General features: G+C 46.7%; 1 protein-coding gene across 5 annotated transcripts in view; it reads left to right on the plus strand.

Annotated features, from left to right (window-relative positions):
- Positions 1–14730, plus strand: part of LOC116946909 (thrombospondin type-1 domain-containing protein 7A-like) — a 444047-nt gene that overhangs the window by 358492 nt on the left and 70825 nt on the right. For all 5 annotated transcript variants that reach the window (XM_076070187.1, XM_032962175.2, XM_032962192.2 and 2 more), the window contains one exon: positions 9678–9802. In XM_076070187.1, coding sequence (XP_075926302.1) covers positions 9678–9802 — 125 coding nt within the window. The remainder of the gene's footprint in view (positions 1–9677; positions 9803–14730) is intronic.

Raw genomic sequence — 14730 nt, forward strand, 5'->3', positions numbered from 1 at the left:
GCAGGCGCTCGTACGCCGAACGGTGAGAATCCCTCCCGGCACGCAGATGTTGGTTCCCCTCCACTTGAGGAAGCCGCTTGATTGGGGAGCTACAGTAGACGGGATTATTTTGGAACCTTCCAACAAGGTCAGTTGCGGACTTGCTTTGGTGACGGCCCAAACGTTGGTGTCGAATGACTACGAACCTTTTATTCAGGTTCTTAATGCTGGGTTGGACACCGAGGTCATCCAGGAGGGTACGGTTCTGGCTCATGCATCGCCGGCGAGTCCGGAAGGGGTGTCGTCGGGAACGTGAGTGCTGTGCCTTGCACACGAAAATCCCGAGATGTGGATGAAAGTTGGATTGACAAGCTATGCGCTGAGAGTGGTTCCTTGTCTGCCGACCAGTTGGGGAAGCTGCAAGTGCTCTTGCGAGAATTTTCCGATATTTTTAGCAAGGGCAAATTTCATATTGGACGCACGTCGCTACTGTGTCATCACATTGATAGGGGCGATGCGGCCCCTATCCGGCAGAATCCCTACCGGCTCTTCAGCTGGCGGTTGATAAGATGTTGGCCGCCGACATCATCTCACCATCCACCAGTCCCTGGGGAGCTCCAATTGTGCTCGTTAAAAAGCACGACAGTACCTTACGATTTTGCGTCAATTTTCGGAAGCTTAATAAGGTTTCTTTTGTGGATGGGTATCCTCAACCTCGCATGGATGATTCGCTGGATGCGTTGGCAGGGGCACGTTTCTTTTCTACCCTCGATCTCCTATCTGAGTTTTGGAATTTGCTGCTTGACAATGTCTCGAGACCTAAGACGGATTTTTGTATGCCTCAAGGATTGTTCTAATTTAACCGGCGTTCCATGGGGCTCCATTCTGCGCCAGCCACGTTCGAACGTTTAATGGAACTGGTCCAGGCAGGTCTCCAGTGGGACTCGTGTGTGATATATCTCGATGATGTAATTGTCTTCAGCCGCACTTTGGTTGAACATTTGGTCGGCCTGCGTGCTGTATTTCTCAAAATGTGGACGGCTAACCTTAAATCAAATCTCAGAAATGTCACCCTCTCCCGAAATCAGTTCGGTATCTTGGCCACATCATTGACGAATTGGGCATTGCAGCCGACCCGGAGAAGACTGCGTGCATTCGAACTTGGCTGACCCCCACCTTGGGGACTGAAGTGCGCAGTATTTTTGGCTTCGCTTTTTACTATCACCGGTTTGTTGCTGGGTTTGCGTTAATTGCTAAATCCCTCCATGCGTTGACAGCTAAGGGTCATTAGTTGAATTGGGAGGAGGTGGAGGAGGCTGCATTTCATGCTATCCGTGATGGCTTGGTGAACACCCCTCCCCTACCTTATCCGGATTTTTCATTGCCGTTTATCCTGGATATGGACGCTAGCAATACGGGAATTGGAGCTATCTTGTCGCAGGTCGTCGACGGGGTGGAGAACGTTGTTGCGTTACGCGCCGTGAGTTGCTAGCCATTGTGGTTTTCGTCCAGCAGTATCACCCCTACTTGTACGGTAGACATTTTGAGGTCCGTTCCGATCATGCGGCCCTCCAATATGCGCTGCAAGTGGCACAGCCATCAGGCCAATTGTCGCGCTGGCTGGAGATCCTGCAGGACTTCTCGTTCCACGTTACGTACCGCAAAGGTACTCTCCATACGAACGCCAATGCCTTGTCGCAACTGCCGACGTCTGAGGGTTGTGTGTGTTTCTCGGGTTCCGGGCGCTGTAAACTGACCGATGTGACTTCGCCCCCTCCTCTCGCAGCATCCGCCGATGCAGCGACAGGCGGGACGGCCGCCGGTCCGGGCGCTCAGGACACGGTCATTGGTCTAGATCACATGTAATGGGGACGCATTCAGGTGGAAGACGCTTTGTTACTCAAGTTGCGCCGTCATGTGAGGGAAGCTGATGGGGACACGGATCGACGTGGCGTCGACTCGGTGGTTCTGCAAGATGGCTTGCTCATGCATTGGGATGGGGGGCTGTGCCGTGATACCATTGTTGTCCCCACTACCCTGCGAGGCAAGGTTCTTTAGGCTGTGCACGAGCATCTTTTCCACCTGGGCGTGCAGAAGACGCTGAACACGCTCTAATTAGATATTTATTGGCCGGCCATGTCTGCGGACATGGAAAATTTGCTTAAAGGGTGCGTGCAGTGTGCTCGGCGAATGCCACTGGCTAAACCTTGCCAACCCTCTTTGCCAACCCCCCTTGCAATCGATTCAGGTATTGTGCGTCAATGAACTCGTTGCTCTGGACATACTTGGACCGTGGGGGTCGAGTATTTTTCATGATGGCTTTTTGCGTGGCCGCTCCCTAACTAATCGGCTGTGACTATTACAGAAGCATTCCTCAATGGTTACGTTATGGACAAGGGCACTCCTGAACACCTTTTGACCAACCAGGGCAAGAATTTTTCTTCTAAATTGTTACAGGTCGGCATTTTATTGAGAACAAAGAAGGTGCGCATGTCGATGTACCAGACTGATGGCATGGTCGAACGGCTACATACGACTTTGGCCTCCATGTTGAGCCACCAGGTCAATGAATCACAACTCGATTGGAATTTATATATCCCTGTGATCCGCGCTGCTTACAGGATGGCCCCACATGTGTCCACCTGCTACTCGCCATTTTTTTTATGTATGGACGGGAATACGAACTCCTCATCTATGTACAGTTACAGGCCGTGCCAATGAAGCATAAATCTAAGATTTCTGACTCCGTTCGCTTCACTCATCAGAAGCCTTTGGAGGCACGGGAGGCCTCCAGGGTTAATTCGGAGTCGTGGCAATTGGCGAATGAACGGCTTTAGGGAGTGCGTGCTTCCCTGTATGAATGGTCGCCGGGAGACAAGGCCTGGTTGCACTGTCCCCAGGTGCTGGTGGGTACATCACCTAAGTTACTCCACCCTTGGCGGGGGCCAGTCAATGTTGTCCAAGTTGTTCGACCACAGTGTGTCCAGATCAACTTTGGTCAGCAGAGTTGGTTCGTACATCCCTCTCACCTGAAACCATTTATTGCGCCACGCAAATTCGTTTCATCTCCACATCGCAGGGGCCGAGTGTCGATTGTGTCCGACGAGCCGGGATGTGTGCCCACTGAGGTTAATCTTCAGCGGAGCGATCCTGTCCTGTCCCCCCAGGTGCTGCACGACTGACGTCCCCTGAACGGCCATGAATGCCGCCTTCGCAGGCTTCGAGCGCAGAGGATTCGTCGACCCGGTCTACTGCTCTTCGTGAGGAGCCGGGTTCGGCGGAATATTTACGAATTCCCCCCGGGTCCTCCAGGGTCCTCCAGGGTGAGCGAGCCCACCTCCCCTGGGGGCCCGGCATCACGGACTCACTCAAAGACTCGTTTGTCGTGATTCCCTTGCACACACGCTCCCACGCTGTCAGTTGCTTGTCGCGCACGTTGTGTCATGGCGGTCATGAGCTGATCCTGGCCGCCATTGAGCCCACGTGGGAGGTGTGGTGGTGGAGGGGATCCCGAGGCTTTACGCATTTATAAATATATTATTGTTGGAATGGTGTTGTTATTATTGTTGGTTGACACCCTTCTCCCTGTTGGGTCGTACATTTGTAAATAGTGTAATTTTTGTACAGGTGGGTTGGGGTATTTTTTTTCTTGTTAACTGTTGAGGTACACTTTGCTTTTCTTCTTGCATTTCACTTAAATTGTTCGTTGCTATGATGTCACTGTATGGTGCCGGCCTGAGAGGGCCATGGCACGTGATGCACTGTCATCACATACACCCTGTGCGCGGGTTTAGTACCAGCCCTAGCGGGGCTTGGCGAGGGCTGGATAGCGTGGACACCATGCATAGCGTGTGGTGGGGGCTCCCACGAAGGGGAGCGGGATAGTGTCAGCCCAAGGGCAGGGTTGCTCCGGGCCATGGCACTCTGGTTGACCCTGCAGACACGTGATCTAGAGTGTCCATAGAGAGGCTCCCAGGTGGGGGGACTAGGGGTGATCACGTGTCCGGGGAGAGCTCTCGAGAGGGATTGAGAGGGAGCTGGAAGGATCCAAAAGGCGGGCAGGGCCAAGGGCGGAGTAGCCCTGACTGTAGGGGGATATAAGGTGGGTCCCTGAGAGGTATCGGGGTCGCTGCAATCTACAAGCTGGAAGCTCTACGTCTCAAGCTGGAAGCTCTACAAGGCAGCCACGTGGTTGCGGACCCGAGTGAGGGCCTGACCCTTTGTAGCAGTAACTCTGTATAGAGTAGTTAGCTGGGTGGTCACCACCCTGTACCTGGTGAAGGGTCAGTTACCCCTTGTGTTACGTGTTGCAAATAAATGTGTTGCCTCGAAAAGGAACGTCTGCGACTCAGTTGGACTCACTACACATCGATTTGCCATGTCTCTTTATATGTGTTTATAATGATGTTAGTATTTTTGTCTTAATATCCATTGTTTCAATAATATGAAGTACGTTTTTTGAGTGAAAAGGGGTAACTTTCTATGCTATCAGAACAAATTCAGCCTTTAAAATGTATTTTCTATATTACCTTAACGACCAAATCATATAACGACTGGTTTCGTGGAGCCAATTACAATTGTTAAGAGGGGTCCTACTGTACTCCTACAGTAGTAGTTAGACCAATAAGCCCACTGGAGGCACCCAGTTCCTGTGTCCCATTATAACAGGTGGCACTGAGCTGAATGGAGCCTCGCCCTCAACGAGTCCCAACGGCAAACCAGGCTTCAGGAATTCCCACTGTACAACTTGATGGGCTTCTGGTTTAGACGCTGGTAACAGTGGTCTACAATTTTTTAGACGTAATCTGCTTCAGAGATGAAATGTGCTGTTTGTTATGGATTTTGATGTGCGGAATTCAAATATGATCATTAAAACAACTGATTGGCTACTGTTCAAGATTTTTAAGTTTTTACATTTTACGTCTTCCTCCTGTGATTGATGTATTTGTCATTTCTGGTTTAAATTAAGGTCCCTTCCCTTTATAACTCACTTATCCTCCGCCATTCCCAAGTCAAGGGTTGTATATACTGAACCATTAGCATATCTTGAAAACGAGAGCCAATAAACAATTTTAAGCATCAGTTCCATTCTCAGTGACCCAGAATTAGTAAATTTGGACTACATTTATTTCGTAAGCATTTTGCTAAAATAGTCTGGAGCCAATTTTGCATGTAACCTTGCACTTTATTCTGATAAATATTCAAACCATCGTTGTGGCTTAAGTCTGGCTGACTTCTGTAAATATGGAAAGGCATGTATTGGGCTAAGTCTGTTGGAAAATAAATTACTAAAACGTCGCCTTCACCTTACTGGTTTATTAACTCTACAACTAAACGCCTGCAATCTAATAACTGGCTCACTCAATGTTCCTAGGCTATTTCCCTATAGGAAATACTTCATTTTGAAAAGTTATTCATGCCACAATGCTTCTCAGACAAGGTGAGTGAAAGTGAGCATATAGATTGACTGACATAGGTGGAGATTGCTTGCTTATGCCAATGCAGAAACTTAATTTAGAATTACAGTGAGAAGCTGAATAACACCACTCATGGTAACAGGTATTTCAATGTTGCTTGAAAGCAGTATGGGTGGATGTGGCACATACATTTCAAGTGTATGTGATTAGCACCTGTATATAATGTATGTTAGCATATGACGTGATAACATGGATGCCTCGGGTTTACTGCCTGATGTGAAGGGTAAATATATTTTATAGATTCACAGTTAATTAGCCCAGTCCCAGATGCGGTTGGGATGCTTTGCATCGAGCTGGTGATAGACCACTCAGAAACCTGGCTATTAGGGATATCAGCTTTTATTTCTACACGAGCTGACACCAACCACCCCAAGCAGAGGAGCTATAGCCTGGTAGCAGGCTACCACAAAGAAAATCAAACGAATACGAATAAGCAGAAAGCCACCCACACACATCACACCTAATGTTCCTAACGCCTTTCTGAGACTCGCACATAAGCTTTGGGGGGTGGAGTCATACACTTCCCCTACTCTCCCACACGCAACTTTGCTTTACAGATGGCCCCATTTTCCTCCTCAGGGGTTTCCACCCCTCGCCTGCTAACCCCTCGCAGTGGGCAGCTCGTGCCTCGAGCTTATCCCTTCTTCGAGCAGTGGGAGATGCAACACAGAGTCGGTTAACACACAGTTAACGCATAGCCTGGTTGATTATATTCTCCCAAAGATTGTTAAATTAGAAGTTAAGTGCGAGTTGTGAGGAAATTCTCCCCATAGAGGTGGTTCAAACTAGATTCGAAGCTTTTTTTGACTGCAGGAATTACAATTAGGTTATTTCGGTATAGGCACACTTAACTTATAATTTATCAATCTTTGGGAGAATGTAATCAAGCAGGCTATGCGTTAACTATGTTAACCGACTCTCTGTTGCATTGCATTACACTTCCTAATTTTACTACATTTGTTTTCTCAAATTTCCTATTTCTCTCTAAATTTTGCCGTGCTTGTTTGTTTATAAGTCCAGTGTCTCTCCTCCAGCCGCTATGGGCAGGAATTCCATACAACTCTCTTATTGTTCTCTACCCCAATCACCCCCCCCCCCTCTTTATTTAAGACCTCGACACAGAGGCATTGTCTTTCTGTTTGTCTATGTGTGCGTCTCTCTCTCTCTGTGTGTGTCTCTCTCTGCTTGTATGTCTGTCTATGTTGTCTCCAATATCTGTGTTTTCTCTCTCTCTGAAATTTAGCAATCTTTGGAAGAACATAATCAACCAGGTAGTGTGTTGACTGTTGTGTTAGCCGACTCTGTGTTGAATTGCATTATATTTCGAAGTTTACTATGTTTGTTTTCTCATTCATTCTTACCTGATGATGGTTGCTTGTGTTGCAATCGAAACGTCGTATTCCATTATTTAATTATTTTCTTTCTACGCGACTTTACCGAAAGAACCAAAGAGTAATAATAATACTCATGTCACCTAACGTTTCCCTATAAAACATATATTCCGTGGAGTGGGAGACAGCCCTCAACTGCTACTTACAGTGAAGATTCCCTAGCCCTCACTCGCCTCGCTGCTTGAGGGTGGAAGCTCGCCCAGCCACTACTGGGGGTGGTGGTGGATAAATGCTGCCGCCGCCGCTACTGCTGCTTCTGTGTTGCGATCCGCCCAACCGCCCACTGCTGATTTGGGTGCTCCTTTTATAGTGCTGCTCTCAGCCCATTGTTTAGCCCCTGAGCCAATCACGTGAGAGGTCCGACTATAAATGGTCTGAGATTCCTTCCCCCTGATTGGCCTGTTCCACTCAAAACCTGTCTCCACGCCGGTCTGACCATGGTGTGGTGGCTCCTGGCTCTACACAAAGGACCGTGCCCAAAAACACGAGTTTCTCTCTCCAGCTTAATCGGTATGCCTCACGTGCTATGCCACATGGCTGAATTCGCTTTTCTGGTTCCATGTGCTTCCTCATGAGTCTAGGAATTGGTTTTCATGAGTAGCCATGTTTACAAATGACCAATTCATATTTCTTGATAATGATTCGATCCTCATATTGAGCCCTGCTATGTTTCTGATGCAGATCCAACCCCACGCCTAATTCCATTCAACATAAGATCTCACAAGTTCTTAGGCATCTGCCTCCTCTTACTGATTATAAATTGCGTTTATTGATGTACTGTGTTGCCATTTTGAATACTTAGTATGAAAGTAGCATCAACATGTTGGTTGTGAGTATTTTAGAAAAAATAAAAAGTTTATATATGTTGAAGAACCCTCACATGGTTTTTAATTATTATTTTTCATGTGCTAATGTTCAAATGTCCTGCCTAATGTTCAAATGAACATTAGGCAGGACATTACATCAGTAATAGCAGTGCTGCATATGTATTTCATTGAATATCATTTACACATAAAGTAGGTATAAAGTATCACAACACAAACATTAATCTTGGACTGAGGCAGCTTCGAGCCAACATTAAATATAAAGATAATTATAGAGGACCAAGCATTGAGGAACACCCATAGAAATTGAGGCGATATCTGGTGAGTGAAATTCTCTGCATTATTTTTTTATAAACAATCATGCATTAGTCAGTCTTAGCATTTGCTTCACACACGTTTTCTTCACTCGCCCACTACACCCTCTCTCTACACCCCCTCCTCTTCTCCCCCAGGCAGTAACACAAAGTTGGCATGCAGTTCTTTGCATAATGCCCCCTAATCTGCATAATATGTGGAACAGCAGCCAGAATGCTTGCTCGTTAACCGAAGCAATCTCTACAGCAAGAAATGCTTATGGAAGATTTTGGGATCGCGGTGATATATTACTAATGGGGAGGGCCAAAGTGAGCATTCTGTGCATTGCAAACATTTTCTTAATTGAAGGACTTGCCATTTCAGGAGTGAATAACACGAACAATGATGTGATATTGTACATGGAAAAGGGAGTACATGGGAAAGGGATTCCATTTCCCGCACCTTCGATTAGCGCGGTTGGTTATGTATGGTGTAAGAAGATCGAGATACATTGTATTGCGATCAATATATACGTAGATAAAGTTTCATGGTAGCGATCGTCATTCTAGAGTTTACTGAAACACATGCAGCACGGTATTTTGCCACATTGCTTCTGGCTCAATTACAATGAAGGTTTTTCTCACGGAAAAAAACACGTTGTAATTTCCAGTCATTATCCATACAAATTTTATTGTGATAACTGCACACACCCCGTACCTGTGTGCATGGTAATTTTGCACACAAATTGAGCAAGCGGTGCATCCCCTCTGCAGGATGTCATGCTCATTTTCTAGCATTCCTTGACCTTGACGGACTGAGGAGTATTTTTCCATCCCGCCGCCATTGTCCGCTGTTCTCCGTCGACTGCTGTGTGGAGGCCACCAATGAGTGTGGCAGTCATTTCCATTAACATCTCAGGGTAGGATGCAAATGTGCTGCTTTCACCCAGTGACAAAGTGGGAGTGATTGCTTTTGTCCTGCGGAAGCCATGTGTGTTTTTGTCGCCAACGATGTCTGCAAATATGTATTCGTGAACATATATCGTGGGGGTAACCGACAAATTAGCTCGAGTTTTGCAAAATCAAAACATCAAAGTAAGATTTGGCATGGTACACAAAATTCCAAGACTCGTATCTTGTACTAAAGATGAATTGCCTAAGTTATCAACAAAAGGTGTGTATCAGATCAATTGCTTACGTGACAGATGCTATATTGGACAGACGGGACGTAACATTAGCATAAGACTAAAATAACACTAAATAAATATTGAATACTCTCAAACACAACTGTCGGCAGTTGCAGAACATGCTTGCCAACAAGGACACTCAATTGATTTTGCCCCCGGGGCAGACCACGTCTGACATGGACATGCATGATTGAGGCTGATCTTCGACACCACGGCCTTGGCTTACATTCAGCATTGCGGCTAGCGCAGGATAGGATTGCCTCGTGGTGGCTCATGGGGGCTGCTACGCCCTGAGGGGCATGCACATTATGATAAGGTCGTGTGGCTGAGGGAATGTGATTTTTTTCACATAGAGGGACGAATATATGAGGGAGGTTCATTGTCTGGTTATTAATTTTGTTATTTATTAGTGTGTTTAGCTGTGTTATTTATGCTTGTGTATCACTACCAATTGTAGTATCACAGTTATCTGTGAATACCTACCTTGCTTTTACTAATGCTGTGCCTGCATCTTTGTGTGATGCAGGTGTATGAGGCTATGCCATGCTACAGCGACTGCGCTCTGTACACGTGGGTGTCGGACCCATGGGAGGTGTGCTCGGTCCCACTGAGCGGCGTGTGTGGGGAGGGAACTCAGACGCGTACAGTCAGGTACGTTTCCTTTGTATGTGTGAGACAAAGCCATGCTGAGTGGGCCAAGGGAGCCAAGTGGCCATTGATTGGATCACAAAGTTTTATTTTCTCACCTGTATCCTACCTATATTTGTGTAGAGGAGTAGTGGGAGAAAGTGAGGGCATCGGAAGAAAAGAGCTGGATGACGTCATAGGGTGACGGCATGTTACCCAGAGGGGAGGGGTACTTAAGGGGGACCCCGGGCCGAGGGGCAGGGTCGTTGTGGGGAGCCGAGGGAACGGAAGTCTCGAGGGAATGGAAGATATGCCGAACGGAAGACACGCCGCTCGGCACCGAGACCCTAGGCCGAGGAAATAGTAGGATTAGTGGGGAGCTTAGGTGAGGATAGGCCGAGGAGTTAAGCGGGTACCGGGACGGTCCACGGGAAGGACCAAGTGTAGAAGTGTCTACCTCTGGTGTGATCCTGTGATTCTGTACGTGAGTGTAGTAGTTAATAGACTGGCAATAGCCCTTACAGAAAATCTCGTCTCCGTGTGAGTTTAAACCACTACATTTGTGTAATGGTTAGTGATCTGGACTGGCAATCCAGAAGTTAACGGTTAAATTTCCAGGCGGGGCAGTTGAAACCATGAGTATTTCTTAAATCCTCCCACCTTTGTCAAACCAAGATGTGTGGCCAGCATGCAAGAGCAGGCCAAACTACTCACAAGAGAGCTCCCCCCTATAGTTACCTTTCAGAAATGACATCAAGTAATTGCAGGGCTGCACCTTTACCTCTTCAACCAATTAGTATAATGCCACTTTTTTCAAATTTTCTTGCTGTGGTTTTCACACCTGATGATGATTGCTTGTGTTTCATTCGAAACGTCGTGATAATTTTATTATTTTATATTTCCCTTCTACGTGACTTTACCGAAAGAACCAAAAATATGTATCCCTGCAGTCACGAAAGCTTTAAATAAATAAAAAATATAGTATAATGCTATTGTGCTATTGAAGTGATGCCATAAGATAAATAAACTTTTATTTTGGAATTACATGTCAGGGTATGGGCCAGGAAGACGACTCCACTGAACTACTTCTGAATAAGATTGGACAGCCTCGCTTATGAAATACTGGAAAACGCCCATATATCTCATTCCTGTTCTCTAAAGAGTGTAGGTCACAGGTCACTTGAACTGAGATGTTATATCTTATTCAACACTGAATATTCAAAGTGTAATGAGGGAGCACCATCCAGGGGATACCAGAAGGTAATGAGTACAGGCACGATGATGTCATTGGGATCCAATCCTAAGGGGGGATGTGATCGGGCCAGGGAGACATTCGGGAACCCTCGAGAAGGTTTCCTGAGCGGGTGTGGCCAGAGGCAGGGCTTAGCTCCGCCGAGGAGGATCGGTGTGGGAGCCTGGGTTCCGGACCACGGCGCTGCCCTTCTCCTCCTCGCTACGGGCCACATGGCGGATCTTCCCTCGAAGCTCACCCCCGCTTCCAGCGCGCCATCAGCCAGCGGTGAGGCCAGGAGAGTGGAGTGAGCCTCGCAGGAACGCGCAGAGAGGCGCCTCGTCCACGGGTTGGGAGACTGCAACCATGCTGTATCATCTTGGAAATTCTTTATTACAAAAGTAAGCTCAAGCTACATTTGATCAAAGATCAAAGTAAAGTCAAAGTATATTCCGGTTGAATTGAGCAATGAGGTGATACTTACCTTTACCAGCAGCCCTGAAAAGGTATCGGCAGCTACACATTCCCATGGCAGGAGCCAATCTATTCATGGGACAGTAGTGAAGTGGGTAATCAGGGAGAGTGAGACTTACTGGAGGCAACACGTTTATTTATAACGGTAATAGACCCTAACACCAAGGGGTAACGGCCCTGCCACCCGAAACACTACAGAGGTATCTCCTCCGGACTGTCTTGCCCTCACACTGGTTAAGCTTCAACCCTACACTGGTTAAGCTTCAGCCCGACCCTAGCCAGGGGTTCGGGTTCTGCCCTGTGAGCTATCGCACCCTGACACCGGTTACTTGGCCCGATCCTAGCCAGGGGTTCGGGTCCGGTCCTCAGGCTCATCTCAGGGCGAGTTTTTAGGTCTTCAGTGGGCAGCTCCAGGTCTTCAAATGTTTAACCTCCCCTGGACCCGTTCAGGGGTTCGGTTTTTATATCCAGTCCTGGCTTTCCCCGCCCCTGGCCACGCCCACCTTCTAGATCCTTCGAGAAGGTCCTGGGCTGGTTTCAGTTTAGTTTTCAGTTTATTTTGGTATAGCCCTGTGAACCATTCGGCTCTTGAATCGGGTGCAACCACAACAAACAAAAAACAAGAATAAGAAAACATCTTAAAGTTACTATGTGACTGTGAAAACAGAAAAGCGATGAAAAAACAGCAAAATATTCCTGAAAAAAGCACTGTACACCAACGCTGTGTGCAAAAAATCCCAGTGGGATGCAAGTCAAACAACAACAACAACAACCACAAGAAAACTTAGATTAAGGCCATCAGTCTAACTCCATACTATAACAAAACAAACATGTCCAAACCAAAACACGTTTTCGAAAATCACCAAAAAATAAAGCCATAATTGCAACGTAACAGTGATCATAGGGACTGTGACCGAATTTTTACAATAAACTGCATAAATAACATGTAACACCAAATCCTAGAGCCATAGCTGGCTGCATGAGTTTCTCCACAACAACAGAAGCATCAGTCGGAGTATCAAATGTTTCAATGCACCTTTAAGATCAGCACGCTAAATCAAAATACAGATAATACTTTGCAGCGTCATCCGGAGCGAAACATTTTCTTTTCTTTTACGCCAATAAATAGCAGTGGCAGCTAGGGGTGTACAACTCCTCTAGAGCAGTTTTGAGAGAAGATCTCTTTGGTAGCAATTCAAGTTGCAGTTTATTGGCAATAGCATTCCAGACCCTGGGGGCATCAATAGCAAAGGCCCTTCCTCCAGTTTTTGTCTGGCAATAGGGAATGTGAAGCTGGTAAATGAGAGAAGACCTGAGGTCAAATTTGTTCTTTGAAACAGAGAGGAGATCCAGCAGGTAGTCTGCGGATTTTTTTTGTAAGTACACCGTGAATAAATAAGATCTGGTGCACAAGCCGTCGAACATTAAGAGATGTTAAGTTTGACCCAATGTAGAGATCACAGTGGTGAGTCCTATATGGGTAGTTCAATGTAAATCTTAAGGCCGAGTGATAGATGGAATCAAGCTTCTTCAGTACAGTACTTGGGGCTGATTTATACACGATGTCACAGTAGTCAAGTAGAGGCAATATGGTAGCTTTTATCAATTCTTAAAAGAACATTGGAGGGAAGCAGTGCTTGTGTCGATACAGAAAACCAATTTTTTTTGTCTTTTTACCAATATAATCAATGTGATCTTCAAAATTCAGTTTTGAATCCAGGATGACCCCAAGATACGTATCGATCTTGACTTGCTCTATTTGATAATTATTTAAGGAATGTAATTGGGGAAAAATAACTTCCTGCTTTAGTCCCCATTGAGAAGCATAGCACCTTGGTTTTGGAGGTATTCAGAACTAGTTTAAGAGCAACTACCTGATGTTGTAGTTTGTTGAAATCACCCTGTAGCTTAGCAATCACATCATCCGGAGAGCAGCCAGCAGTAATCAGTATCGTGTCATCTGCAAAAAGATTTACCCTGGAATGATCCAGGTCAGTGTCCAAGTCATTGACATAAAGAGAGAACAAAAGGGGGCCGAGGATGGAACCCTGTGGAACCCCTTTTGTTATCTTAACACTGTTTGACCTCCAACCATCTGTGAATGCAGTTTGGGTGCGAGAAAAGAGGTAATTTTGTAACCATTTTACTGCGTTTTCGGAAAAACCAAGGCAACTTAGTTTACTAAGCAGGGTGTTGTGGTCTACTGTATCAAAAACTTTGGACAGGTCTAGAAAAAGACAGGCACAGTACTGCTTATTATCAAGGCTACTGTAAATGTGATTCAGAGAGTCTAATGCAGCAGATGTGGTGCTGTATGAGATCCCCCAGCCTGGACCCGTTCAGGAATCCGTTTTTTCTTTCCAGTCCTGGCTTTCCCCACCCCTGGCCACGCCCATCTTCTATATCCTTCGAGAAGGTCCTTGGCTGGCCGTATGACATCCCCCAGCCCTCCTCTCAGGGGCCTGGTGTCTGCATCTCCGGCCACGGCCATGGCCCGGCCTGCTCCGGGCACTCTTCCGCATCCTGTTGACTGGGGGCTGGTATTGCTCTCAGGGAGGAGTGGTATCGCCCTGTAATGCCACTACATCACTCCCCCCCCTCGTAGCATCCAGCCATCCCGGCTCCCAACTCCCCTTCAAGTGAACATGTGGGTAACGAAAAAACATGTGTGCCTCAACAACGGAAATAACAAAGCACCCATTGAATAAATACCCCAGCCCACCTTTACAAAGATTACACTATATACAAATGTACACCCGAGCAATGAAAACACAACAGTACCCACGTCGTGTGTCACTGCCCGTTGATGCAAGAAATGAGAAATAGCAACCAACGATTGAGACGAAGTGATTTGACAGTGTGGGGTACGTGCATGTGTGTGTGGGGGGGGTCATGAAAACCGGATAGTTTTTGAATGAGTTCTAGTGGCCGGGCCCCCGGAGATGGCAGGGGGAGATGGCAATTGTCCAGCAGGGGTAGGTCCCGCTAGGGGAACATCCGACTGTGCGGACAAGTCTTCGACGTCCGGGGTCGCAGAAGCAGCCGGCGAGGATGACGACCGCTTGCGTTGCGATCGAAACGTCGTAATTTTCTGTTATTTTGTATTTTTTTCTTTGAACCTATCTACGTAACTTTACCGAAAGACCCAAGCATATACTTCTCCACCCTGGTCAGTGCAGGTTGCTAAAATAGTACTCAGGACTGGTTCAGACATTACTTGCCACTAACTGATTACTCGGTTTCATAG

The sequence above is a fragment of the Petromyzon marinus genome, chromosome 2 (genome assembly GCF_048934315.1).
Source record: "Petromyzon marinus isolate PM22_M1 ecotype Great Lakes invasive population chromosome 2, UKy_Petmar_22M1.pri1.0, whole genome shotgun sequence".
In the NCBI taxonomy this organism is placed as follows: domain Eukaryota; kingdom Metazoa; phylum Chordata; class Hyperoartia; order Petromyzontiformes; family Petromyzontidae; genus Petromyzon; species Petromyzon marinus.